This window comes from Somniosus microcephalus, chromosome 10 (genome assembly GCF_052327205.1).
Source record: "Somniosus microcephalus isolate GS21.2 chromosome 10, FLI_Smic_1.0, whole genome shotgun sequence".
Taxonomy (NCBI): Eukaryota; Metazoa; Chordata; class Chondrichthyes; order Squaliformes; family Somniosidae; genus Somniosus; species Somniosus microcephalus.
In genome coordinates this window covers 10,358,030-10,371,413 of record NC_140996.1, presented here as the reverse complement: position 1 = coordinate 10,371,413, position 13,384 = coordinate 10,358,030, and the positions used below count along the sequence as shown (strand labels likewise).

At 49.6% G+C, this 13,384-nt stretch overlaps 1 protein-coding gene across 8 annotated transcripts in view; it reads right to left on the bottom strand.

The window, feature by feature from the left end:
• Positions 1-13,384, bottom strand: part of LOC147111436 (dedicator of cytokinesis protein 9-like) — a 499,826-nt gene that overhangs the window by 49,908 nt on the left and 436,534 nt on the right. For all 8 annotated transcript variants that reach the window (XM_085998427.1, XM_085998430.1, XM_085998428.1 and 5 more), the window contains exons 43-45: positions 12,057-12,272; positions 10,157-10,214; positions 3,957-4,063 (exon numbers count right to left, since the gene is read on the bottom strand). In XM_085998427.1, the coding sequence (XP_085854553.1) occupies positions 3,957-4,063; positions 10,157-10,214; positions 12,057-12,272 (381 nt within the window). The remainder of the gene's footprint in view (positions 1-3,956; positions 4,064-10,156; positions 10,215-12,056; positions 12,273-13,384) is intronic.

Below are 13,384 nucleotides of genomic sequence, written 5' to 3'. Positions count from 1 at the left end.
CTGTGACTTGAGGTACCGCAAGGATCGGTGCTTGGGCCCCAGCTATTCACAAACTATATCAATGATTTGGATGAGGGGACTAAATGTAACATTTCCAAATTGGTTGATGATACAAAACTAGGTGGCAGTGTCAGTTGTGAAGAGGATGTGAAGAGGCTTCAAGGGGATCTCGACAGGCTCAGTGAGTGGGCGAGAACATGGCAGATGGAATATAATGTGGATAAATGTGAAGTTATCCACTTTGGTAGAAAATGGTGAAAGATTAGGGAATACAGATGCTCAAAGGGACCTGGGTGTCCTTGTACATGAGTCACTGAAAGTGAATGGGCAGGTGCAGCAAGCCATTAGGAAGGCAAATGGTATGCTGGCCTTCATTACAAGAGGATTTGAGTACAGGAGTAAAGAAGTCTTACTCCAATTATATAGGGCCTTGGTGAGACCACACCTGGAGTACTGTGTACAATTTTGGTCTCCTTACCTAAGGAAGGATACACTTGCCATAGAGGGAGTGCAACAAAGGTTCACGAGATTGATTCCTGGGATGGCGGGACTGTCGTATGAGAAGAGATTGAGTAAACTAGGCCTGTATTCTCTTGAATTCAGAAGAATGAGAGGGGATCTCATTGAAGCATACAAAATTATCACAGGGCTTGATAGGGTGGATGCTGGGAGAATGTTTCCCTTGGCTGGGTGTCTAGAACCAGGGGCCACAGCCTCAGGATAAAGGGTAGGCCATTCAGGACTGAGATGAGAAGAAATTTCTTCACACACAGGGTGGTGAATCTTTGGAATTCTCTACCCCAGAGGGCTGTGGAGGCTCAGTCATTGGGTATATTCAAAACAGAAGTCGATAGATTTCTGACTAGTAAGGGCATCGAGGGATATGGCGATAGGGCCGGTGAATGGAGTTGAGGCAGAAGATCAGCCATGATCTCATTGAATGGCGGAGCAGGCTCGAGGGGCTGAATGGCTGACCCGTGCTCCTATTTCTTATGTTCTTATGTAATGCCCCATACAAAACCAATCAAGATATTTTGTATTGGAAATCAAATGGAAGGAAGGACTTTTAAAATATTCACATTTCCCTTCCCCTCCGCCCCTTCTTTTTGCTTTTCCAATTTCTTCTGTCCACTCGTGAAGCCATAACCCTCATCCATGCCTCTGTTACCTCCAGACTCGACTATTCCAACGCTCTCCAGGCCGGCCTCCCATCTTCCATCCTCTGTAAACTTGAGCTCATCCAACACTCGGCTGCCCGTGTCCTAACTCGCACCAAGTCCCGTTCACCAATCCCTCCATGGCCTCACCCTCTCCCCATCTCTGTAGCCTCCTCCAGCCCTACAACCCTCCCAGATCTCTGCGCTCCTCCAATTCTGGCCTCTTGCGCATCCCCCGATTTTCTTCGCTCCACCATTGGTGGCCGTGCCTTCAGCTGCCTGGCCCCTGAGCTCTGGAATTCCCTCCCTAAACCCCTCCGTCACTCTCTCCCAATTTAAGACACGCCTCAAAAGCTACCTCTGACCCAGCTGTCCTAATTTCCCCTTATGTGGCTCGGTGTCAAATTTTGTCTGATAACACCCCTGTGAAGCCCTATTTTGAGTGAGTTGGTGCGAGTTAGGATACAGGCAGCAGAGGTTTGAATGAGTGCAAGTTTACACAGGGGGCAAGGTGGAAGGCCGGTCAGGGGAGCATTGGAATAGTCAAGTCTAGAGGTAACAAAGGCTTGGATGAGGGTTTCAGCAGCAGATGAGCTGAGGTGGACAGAGAAGGGTGATGTAGGCGGTCTTGGTGATGGGCGAGGGTATGGGGTCGGGGTCCGGGTCAAACAGGACCTCACATCCGATCACCTCCAGTAACCCTACTATTTTTCAGTGTTCATTTCTTAGGAGCCTTTGCTTTTTTCCCCATTAAAGATGATATGGAATTTTTTTTTAAATGTTTTAAAATCGATTTACATTGAATACAAACTGATAGAAGCAAAGTAGATAGCTTGAACAAGAGTGAAATACAATGATGGCAGCATTTAGTTGATAAATATCTTTTTATAGAGCTATAATCACCTCAAAAATACTTGACAATTTAAGGAAAAATAAAAATACATTCCCTCTAATTTTCCTCCTTTATCTCGTCCTCAGAGCAGTGACTCATTGTGGGGAGTGATTCACCGACCGGCAGTGGGGAATCATGCTGCCAAGTGAGAGGCTATCCTACTGCGGAGTCCATCACACACCCGACCCAGTGGCCAACGGGAAGTGCTTAATAGTCATCTCGGGCACGGGGCTTGGCAGACTGCAGTCACCCCGAGTCTACGGGATAGTACCGCTGAAGGCACGGCCGCCAATGGTGGAACGATGAAAATCGGGGCGGCGCAAGAGGCCAGAATTGGGGGAGTGCAGAGATCTGCGGGGGGGGGGGGGGGGGGGTGGGGGGCTGGAGGAGGTTACAGAGATGGGGAGGGGTGAGGCCATGGAGGGATTTGAAAACCTGAATGAGAATTTTGAAATCGAGACGTTGTCGGACCGGGAGTCAATGTCGGTCAGCGAGCATGGCGGGCGGGGGGGGGGGGGGGGGGGGGGGGGGGGCGGGGCGATGGGCGAACGGACTTGGTGCGAGTTAGGACACGGGGCAGCCGAGTATTGGATGAGCTCAAGCTTACGGAGGATGGAAGATGTGAGGCCAGCCGGGAGCGCGCTGCACCAGAGATAGGGAGGGGCGAGGCCATGGAGGGATTTGAACACAAGGATGAGAACGTTAATGATGATGAGTCAATGCTTTGAGGACAGGATAAGGGAGGAAAATTAGATGGAATGCATTATTATTTTTGTCTTAAATTGTCACGTATTTTTGAGCTGTTTTAGCTGACTCAGGAGATATCAATGACTAAAGCAGAACAAAAATGCTAATTATCAGTAATACAATCCCATTACAGGACAACTGTGTGAACAGATGTTCTTTAGCAAGCAACTTTTTAATTATGTCGACTGTGATCCTATCAATGATTAACTAGTGGTGCGCTCAATGAGGAAAGGTTAACAGTCCATCTCTGAGGCAATTTGTGTTTTTAAAATGGTTGATAACTATATTTGCAACTTCAGTATATTCTTATCACCCTGGAGTTTGCTCACAACGTACATTCTGCACTTACTGATAATGAGTTAGGCTGACACTACGCCCGTGAGTATTGGAGCTGTAGTGCGCCAACCCTAGGTGCTGAGGGAGTGCTGCACTGTCAGAGGTGCCATCTTTCGGCCCCGTCTGCCCTCTCAGATGGATGTAAAAGATCCCGTGGCACTATTTCGAAGCGCGGGGGAGTTCTCCTTCACCCCACACGACTAAAAAAAAAATCTTCATCTGGTCATTATCACATTGCTGTTTGTGGGAGCTTGCTGTGCGTAAATTGGCTGCCGCGTTTCCCGTATTACAACAGCGACCACACTTCAAAAAAAATGTCCTTCATTGGCTGTAAAGCGCTTTGGGACATCTTGAGGTTGTGAAAGGCGCTATAGAAATGCAAGTTCCTTCTTTCTTTCACAGAACCGTATTATCCTTAAATATAAAGTGAAAGACTATTGCTCAGAGGAGCATGCATAAAGCTTCCACCCCAGGAGCAGGAGGAGGCCATTCAGCCCCTCGAGCCTGTTCCGCCATTCAACGAGATCACGGCTGATCTGCGACCCAACTCCAGATACCCGCCTAGTCAGCGCGACTCTCTTGACACGTTATGAGACCGTGGTGCGCACCCAAACAAACAGACAATCACGTAAACAAAAAGAACCGAGGAATAAAGATTCCATCAAAGCAAGTGGCCGGTTGAGCCCAAGCAGTGATCGAAGGCACTCATAGTCTTGGTCAGGACTAAGTACAAACATGCAGCACGAACAGCACCAACATCCGAGTTTGAATATTGTAAGGAAACGGCACGATTGCAGATTATGATAACGCTCGGATCAACTCACCTCATTGTAGTGGACATCTTGCATTCCTACATCCTCCATCATTGCTGCCTCCTCATCGATGTTGGGCGTGATCACCTTAAAAGCTGTGCAGCCTTGTTTAAATACACCTGGAAGAGGCAAATGGAATATGAAGATGCATTTACCAGACTGCCCTTCTTGGTATCATTTATACTTCCTGCAACTGAAAGGTCAGAGCGACCTGCAAATCTGATTAGACTGTTCAAGATGCCACCTGCCCTCTCAGGTGAACATCTAGACTCATCTTTTGTTTCTTAACTTGTCCCATTACCGTCTCCTTTTGCCTCGCACCATCATCCCTTTTGTCTCTTAATCTCTCCTGCCTTCCATCCTATCACAGACCTTCCCTTTTGTTCTTTCCTCCCTTCCCCCTCTCCCAGCCCCGACACTTGCTTAAAAACCTTTTACATCTCCAACTTTTTCCAGTTCTGACGAAGGGTCATCGACCTGAAACGTTAACTCTGTTTCTCTCTCCACAGATGCTGCCTGGCCTGCTGAGTATTTACAACATTTTCTGTCTTTTATTTCAGATTTCCAGCATCCGCAGTATTTTGCTTTTGGACATAACCTTCTGTTCCTTTCTCCCTCGTGTACTTAGCGCGCTCTCTCTTTCTATATATCTGCGCTATTCGCCTCAACCACTCCCTGTGACAGCAAGTTTCACGTAACCTCAGCAATTTTTTTTGGTAAGCTTGATGAGTTTTATAGAGATGGGCAAGTTTCTGCAAGATATACCACAGTGAGGCATATTAAATGACTTCTCCTACAAATTCATTTCAACAGATTAAACAATCGGTTACTTTTGCTCGTGTTCTTTGTTTTGAAGAGTATTATTGACTTAGAGGAATGTACAGCACAGAAACAGATCATTCAGCCCAACTGTTCTATGCCGGTGTTTCTGCTCCACACCAGCCTCCTCCCGCCCCTCTTCATCTCACCCCATCACCATATCCTTCTATTCCTTTCTCCCTCATGTGTTTATCCAGCTTCCCCTTAAATGTATCGATACTATTCGCCTCAACCACTCCCTGTGGTAGCGAGTTCCACATTCTCACCGCTCTCTGGGTAAAGACGTTTCTCCTGAATTCCCTATTGGATTTATTAGTGACTATCTTATATTGATGGCCCCTAGTTCTGGTCTCCCCCACAAGTGGAAACATTTTCTCTGCGTCTACCCAATCAAACCCCTTCGCAATCTTAAAGACCTCTATCAGGTCACCCCTCAGCCTTCTCCTTTCTAGAGAAAAGAGCCCCAGCCTGTTCAATCTTTCCTGATCGTTATAACCTCTCAGTTCTGGAATCACTCATGGAAATTCTAAAAGATCACAGAATTATCAAGTCTACAGGGATAAAAGCAGTACAGAAATAGACAAATAATAGTTTTCAGAGCCCATTTTGTCCAAAATATTGTTTGGTGCGGATTAAAAAAAAAAAATCTGAAAGAAGGGAATTAGTCTTAGCGGGAATTTGAACCAGGTTCCAGTGGTGAAAGTTTTGAAAATCTTATCTGGCGGGAAATTCGCATTCAACAAATATGATAACCACACCTTAGCACCAACAACAACAAAAATAACAGCAACAAGTCGCTTTTATATAACGCCATTAATGCAGTAAAACCTCCCAAATTGCTTCACAGGAGCGATTATCAAACAAAACCGAGCCACAGAAGGAGATATTAGGGACAGGTGACCAAAAACTTGGTCAAAGAGGTAGGATTTTAAGGAGCGTCTTAAAGGAGGAGAGAGAGGAGCGAGGCGGAGAGGTTTAGGGAGGGAATTCCAGAGCTTAGGGCCCAGGCACCTGAAGGCACGGCCGCCAATGGTGGAGCGATGAAAATCGGAGAAGCTCAAGAAGCCAGAATTGGAGGAGTGCAGAGATCTCAGAGAGTTGGAGCGCTGGAGGAGGTTACAGAGATAGGGAGGGGGCGAGGCCATGGAGGGATTTGAAAACAATCATGAGAACTTTTAAAATCGAGGCGTTACCGGACCGGGAGCCAATGTTGGTCAGCGAGCACAGGGGCGATGGGTGAACGGGACTTGGTGCGAGTTAGGACACGGGCAGCAGAGTTTTGAATGACCGCAAGCTTACCAACTCCCGTTAGTTATAAGGGAAAGCTCAGCAAATGAAAGAAATCATACTCATAGAAAACTGCAACAGGAAATTGTTGGGCAGTTCCATTCACTGAATTAACCAACACTGTTTTCATTGAATGGTTAGAGCACAGAAGGAGGCCATTCGGCCCATCGAGCCCATGCAGGCTCTCTGCAAGAACACTTCAGCCCTTTCCCTGTAGCCCTGTAATTTTTTTCCTTCAGGTACTTATCCAATTCCCTTTTGAAAGCCACGATTGAGTCTGCCTCCACCACCCTTTCAGGCATATCCTAACCACTCGCTGCGTAAAAAGGTTTTCCCTCATGTCGCCTTTGGTTCTTCTGCCAATCACCTTAAATCTGTGTCCTCTGGTTCCCGACCCTTCCGCCAATGGGAACAGTTTCCCTCTTTTTAGGGTATTATCAATTCAGAGGTAGTTTTGGATGCCTGTACAAAATGTTCTAATTACCGGTTACACAGGCTGTGTTGCTTCAGAAAATTTCAGATAAACAGTGACGCCGTTTTTTGTTGTACATCAGCAGCTAAGATCCCATTTTTAATGAAGAAAGATGCATTTATATGGGGCCTTTCATGACGTCAGGACGTCCCAAAGCACTTTACAGCCAATGAAGTACTTACTGAAGTGTAGCCACTGTTGTAATGTAGGAAACGCGGCAGCCAATTTGCGCACAGCAAGCTCCCACAAACAGCAATGTGATAATGACCAGATAATCTGTTTTTTAATGAGGTTGATTGAGGGATAAATATTGGCCAGGACACCGGGGAGAACTCCCCTGCTCTTCTTTGAAATAGAGGCCGTGGGATCTTTTACATCCACCCGAGAGGGGCAGTCGGTGCCTCGGTTTAACGTCTCATCTGAAAGACGGCAGCTGCGACAGTGCAGCACTCGCTCAGTACTGACCCTCCGACAGTGCGGTGCTCCCTCAGTACTGCCCCTCCGACAGTGCGGCGCTCCCTCAGTACTGCCCCTCCGACAGTGCAGCGCTCCCTCAGTACTGCCCCTCTGACAGTGCGGCACTCCCTCAGTACTGCCCCTCCGACAGTGCGGCGCTCCCTCAGTACTGCCCCTCCGACAATGCGGCGCTCCCTCAGTACTGCGCTCCCTCAGTACTGCCCCCTCGACAGTGCAGCGCTCCCTCAGTACTGCCCCCCCGACAGTGCGGCGCTCCCTCAGTACTGCCCCTCCGACAGTGCGGCGCTCCCTCAGTACTGCCCCTCTGACAGTGCGGCGCTCCCTCAGTACTGCCCCTCCGACAGTGCAGCACTCCCTCAGTACTGCCCCTCCGACAGTGCGGCGCTCCCTCAGTACTGCCCCTCCGACAATGCGGCGCTCCCTCAGTACTGCGCTCCCTCAGTACTGCCCCCCCGACAGTGCGGTGCTCCCTCAGTACTGCCCCTCCGACAGTGCAGCACTCCCTCAGTACTGCCCCTCCGACAGTGCGGCGCTCCCTCAGTACTGCCCCTCCGACAATGCGGCGCTCCCTCAGTACTGCGCTCCCTCAGTACTGCCCCCCCGACAGTGCGACGCTCCCTCAGTACTGCCCCTCCGACAGTGCAGCACTCCCTCAGTACGGCACTGGGAGTGTGCTACCCACTGAGCCACGGCTGATACAAAACAGCGTGCGCTATGTCACAAACTTTGCACACACCGCACCATTTTGTTTTATCAGTGATTGATGGCAGCATAGAGGCTAACAGGTCTAAATCTGGCTGTTTACAAAGCAAATTCTGAATTATGTCATGCAAAATTGTAGATAAGCAAGGTTGGCGTTTTGTGGAGCTCCAAAAGGACAAATCAATCTGTGGGAAGCAACAGGTGAACAACAAGAGATGTCCGAACGATGGATTATAAAAAGTGAGGACTGCAGGGAACATGACGGAAGTATTCAAATTAATAAGGCTCGGGAATGTAGAGGATTAAACAGGGATATTTGATTTGATACATGTTAGCAAAACAAGGGGATTCTAAATATAATTCGTGGGTTCAGGCAGGGTGCCAAGTAAACATTATTTCACCGAGAGGGTGGTTGGCTTTTGGAATATCTTATGAAGGGAGATTGCAAGGGACACAGGAAGAGGAGGAGGCCATTCAGCCCCTCGCGCCCATCCCGCCATTCGATGAGATCATGGCGGATCTGCAGCTCAGTTCTTTTTAACCGCCTGTGCTTCATGCTGTTTGATGCCATTACCAAACAAGAACTATCAATCTCGTCCTCGTAAATTTTAATTGACAATCCCCCCCCCGACCCACCCTCCAGCATCCACAGCCTTTCAGTGGTGTGGGGGGAGCGGAGCAAGTTCCAGCTTTCCACCACCCGTGTGCGTGAGGAAGTGCTTCCTGATCTCACTCTGAAATGGCCTGGGGGGCGGGGTGGGTGGGGGGGACCAAGTAGCTTCTATTTTGTCATGCCTAAATTGGATCGAGAATCTTGAAGAAAAAACACATCATCGGTTCCAACCGCTAGGACAGGAGGATGGCAATCTAAATGGAACTATGGCCTTTACAGACCATCGCTAGGTTCCTATGTTCTATGTCTAGGAACAGAAAAGGTGATCTACCTTAGTTGGTAAAAAAAATAATCAAAATTGAAGCTCTATAATTTTATTTTTCCAACTGCGGAGAAGTCTCCCTCTTAGTGTGCAGGTTCTCGCGTCCGGGAGCAACGGCACACGCGGTTCAGGTCAGTCAGTATTTCCTTGTTCAGTGTCTTTGTGCTTCAACTTTGCTGCATTCGCACTTTGATGAGATAGTCAGCACTCCATCAGTACGCATCTTTGGCCTCCTCACTGATTCAACACCGAGCAACCAGATTAAATGCAGACCCGCGCCAGCCGGAGTCTGTCTGAGAATACGTGCATCGCTCAATGTTTTGTTGGGGGCTGGGGTTTGCCAAAGGAAATCAGATTAGATTTATTTAATTAAAAGCTACAGGTCTCAAGGGCCAATAAAGTTTCTGATAACGCCCGAATCGAGACCTCTTTACATTCTCTGTGGATTTCCGCAAATACTCAAACAATGGATGGACTCTGGTCTCAGCCCCGAGTCAGTCGGCAGCACTCTCTCACCTCCGAGTCACAAGGTTGTGAGGTTCACGTCCCGCTCCAGAGACTCGAGCACAAAATCTAGGCCGACACACCCAGTGCAGACTGAGGGAGTGCTGCACTGTCGGAGGGGCAGTACCGAGGGAGTGCTGCACTGTCGGAGGGGCAGTACCGAGGGAGTGCTGCGCTGTCGGAGGGGCAGTACTGAGGGAGCGCCGCACTGTCGGAGGGGCAGTACTGAGGAAGCGCTGCACTGTCGGAGGGGCAGTACTGAGGGAGCGCCGCACTGTCGGACGGGCAGTACTGAGGGAGCGCCGCACTGTCGGAGGGGCAGTACTGAGGGAGCGCCGCACTGTCGGAGGGGCAGTACTGAGGAAGCGCTGCACTGTCGGAGGGGCAGTACTGAGGGAGCGCCGCACTGTCGGACGGGCAGTACTGAGGGAGCGCCGCACTGTCGGAGGGGCAGTACTGAGGGAGCGCTGCACTGTCGGAGAGGCAGTACTGAGGGAGCTCCGCACTGTCGGAGGGGCAGTACTGAGGGAGCTCCGCACTGTCGGAGGGGCAGTACTGAGGGAGCTCCGCACTGTCGGAGGGGCAGTACTGAGGGAGCGCCGCACTGTCGGAGGGGCAGTACTGAGGGAGTGCCACACTGTCGGAGGGGCAGTACTGAAGGAGCTCCGCACTGTCGGAGGTGCCGTCTATCGGACGAGACGTTAAACCGAGGCCCTGTCTGCTCTCTCAGGTGGACGTAAAAGATCCCATGGCACTATTCTGAAGAGCAGCAGGGGAGTTCTGGCCAATATTTATCCCTCATCCTCCACCATTAAAACAGATATTTAGTCATCACATTGCTGTTCCTACATTACAACACTTCAAAAAACTACTTCATTGGCTGTAAAGCGCTTTGGGACGTCCTGAGGTTGTGAAAGGCGCTATATAAATGCAAGTCGTTCCTTTCAGTAAGGCACCAACACTGCCTGACCAAAACACCCATGGGTCTTTCAACACAACCAATGTGTTCACCTTACCTTTCCTTTTGAGATATTCAGTCACGAGTGCCGCGACATGGATGTAGCACATGGCTGCCTGAAAACCAAAAAAAGAGAGCAATTATCAATCCTGAATTAAAATGAAGTTTTGGAAAATATATGGCTGAAAGAATAACACCAAAATAATGAGTTGCAATTGAGCTGAAGCGCTTAAAAATGAGCAACAGTCTTCAAACAATAACTAGGAAAGATATGTAACTTATCAAAGGTCATGCTTCTGCGCACACTTCAGGGGAGAAGTTCTGTTCACGGATAGGCTTGATATGCACCTAATTTTGGCCCTCATCAGCATCAAATCGGCGAGCTGCAGATAGCGGCAGGGCGACCCCAGGTAGCTCGCTGGAGATGAAGGACCTCGATGACTGTTCCCACAGGACCCCGGGAACGTTCATGCAAATGACGATCGGCCATGCCCCTCTGCATCAAAGGACTCCCCGCGGGTACCGCGCATCTTGAGGCTCGCGCGCACCATTCCCGCCGACCCCCTTTAAACGCCACAGCCTCTGTGTTGCACGATTTTCTGTCATACTTTGTCGATGAGCTAATGGGAATTTACTGCACAGTTAGGCTGGAAAGCTCAAATCTGCAAACTTAAGCAGGTTATTAAAGTAGTTTGTGACCGTGTGAAACAAGCTGCGATAGAACAGCATCAGTGGCTCAGTGGGCAGCACCTTCGCCTATGAGTCAGAAGGTTGTGGGTTCAAGTCCCACTCCAGAGACTTGAGCACAAAAATCTAGGCCGAGACTCCCAGTGCAGTGCTGAGGGAGTGCTGTACTGTCAAAGGAGCCATCTGTTGGATGAGACGTTAAACCGAGGCCCTGTCTGCTCTCTCAGGTGGACGTAAAAGATCCCACGGCACTATTTCAAAAGAAGAGCAGGGGAGTTCGCCCCGGTGTCCTGGGCTAATATTTATCCCTCAACCAACATCACTAAAAAACAGATTATCTGGCCATTATCACATTGCTGTTATGAATGGCGCTATAGAAATGCAAGTCTTTCTTTTTAGACAGGAGTCCCATCTCTATTTCCACTCGCACCCCCGCCCCCACCCCGGCATATCACTCCCTCGCCGCACTGTCGGAGGGGCAGAAGTGAGGGAGCGCCGCACCGTCAGAGGGGCAGTACGGAGGGAGTGCCGCACTGTCGGAGGGGCAGTACGGAGGGAGCGCCGCACTGTTGGAGGGGCAGAACTGAGGGAGCGCCACACTGTCGGAGGGGCAGTACGGAGGGAGTGCCGCACTGTCGGAGGGGCAGTACGGAGGGAGTGCCGCACTGTCGGAGGGGCAGTACTGAGGGAGCGCCGCACTGTCGGAGGGGCAGTACTGAGGGAGTGCCGCACTGTCGGAGGGGCAGTACTGAGGGAGCGCCGCACTGTCGGAGGGGCAGTACTGAGGGAGTGCCGCACTGTCGGAGGGGCAGTACTGAGGGAGTGCCGCACTGTCGGAGGGGCAGTACTGAGGGAGCGCCGCACTGTCAGAGGGGCAGTACTGAGGGAGCGCCGCACTGTCGGCGGGGCAGTACTGAGGGAGTGCTGCACTGTCTGAGGCGCCGTCTTTTAGATAACCGAGGCCCTGTCTGTCCTCTCAGGTGGATGTAAATGATCCCATGGCCACTATTTTGAAGAAGGGTTATCCCCGGTGTCCTGGGCCAATATTTATCCTCCTTCAATCAACAATACTAAAAAAAGATTATCCGGTCATTATCACGTTGCTGTTTGTGGGAGCTTGCTGTGCGCAAATTGGCTGCCGCGTTTCCTGAACTTCATCACTTCAAAAGTACTTCATTGGCTATAAAGTGCGTTGGGACGTCCAGAGGTTGTGAAAGACGCTACAGAAATGCAAGACTTCAAACAAGAGAACGATGGTCTTGTTAAATTACCTCGGATAGATCGCCATTTTTGACGTGGATTTTCGCCATGCTGTCCAGCCAGGTTTTCCTCAGCTCCGGAGTGCTGGCGTAGGACTTTGCCAGGCTGTATTGAAGATCCACAAGCATTTCCGGGTCATTGTCGTGCTCTTTCATTTGGGCCGTCGCCATCAGTACTGTGCGAATACGCTTCGTTAAGTCTTTAACCTCGGAAGGGAATCCAGTGGCCTGCAATGGAAGAGACACTTGGAACATCACTTTGTCACATAGTTTTACCAAGTCTCCTCTTTTAGGTAAATATATAAATATCGCCCGCACCGCGTTTCGCCCGCTATACGCGGTGGCCGGTGCAATCAAGGACTTCCTTTTTAGAGGTGGGGGTTCAACAAGCTGACGAGAAGGGCTGGCGGGGGTTTGAGGCCCCGGGGATGGGGGTGGGTGACTGAAGGTGGCGGGGCTGCACTTTCGAACTGCCTCCCGTAGTTAACAGTGAGAACAGCTGATTGCAGCTGCCTGGAGCCCCCATCAGCTGTTGGCACTGTTAACAACAACAGGAGGCAGTGGAGACTTTGGGCAGCTTCAACCTCTGCTACCTTGTCTGGATTCTATTTGTGCTTCACTCTGGCCCGGCCTGTCTCACTCTCTCTCCCTCTCTGGCCCTGTCTCTCTCTGGCCCTGTCTCACTCTCTCTCTCTCTCTCTCTGGCCCTGTTTCTCACTCTCTCTGGCCCTGTTTCTCACTCTTTCTCTCTGGTCTGGCCCTCTCTCTCTGGCCCTGTGTGTGTCTCTCTCTCTCTCTGGCCTGTCTCTCTCTCTCTCTCTGGCCTGTCCTATCTCTCTCGCTCTCTCTGGCCTGTCTCTGTCTCTCTCTCTCTCTGGCCTGTCTCTCCAATTCCAATTCCAATTAAAATGCTTTATTGGCATGAAAGTTTACAGAGAACCATATTGCCAAAGCTTACATAGCAAAAAGGTACAGTTTTCCAACATTCTGTAGGTGTCAATCGATTTGACATTTGTTGGGTACATACAATATTACTTTTAAACAATATTAATTTTAAACAGTCTTTGTACTTCATTTGGTACGTTCAATATTAATTTTAAACAGTCTTAATTTTAAACAGTCCTCAGGTTGTGACATGTTGTTACATATTTGGCCCCAAGGTATGGTCTGTCTCCTTCTCCTAGGACTAATCTCAATTTTGACAGATCATCCAATTCCTTGAAATCTGGGGTTGTTTGGCTTAGCTTGTTGAATAATATGTTTCTTGATGTGTTGAATTTTTCGCATTTTAGGAGGAAATGCATTTCTGTTTCAACCTCGCCAGCCAGACATTGATCGCA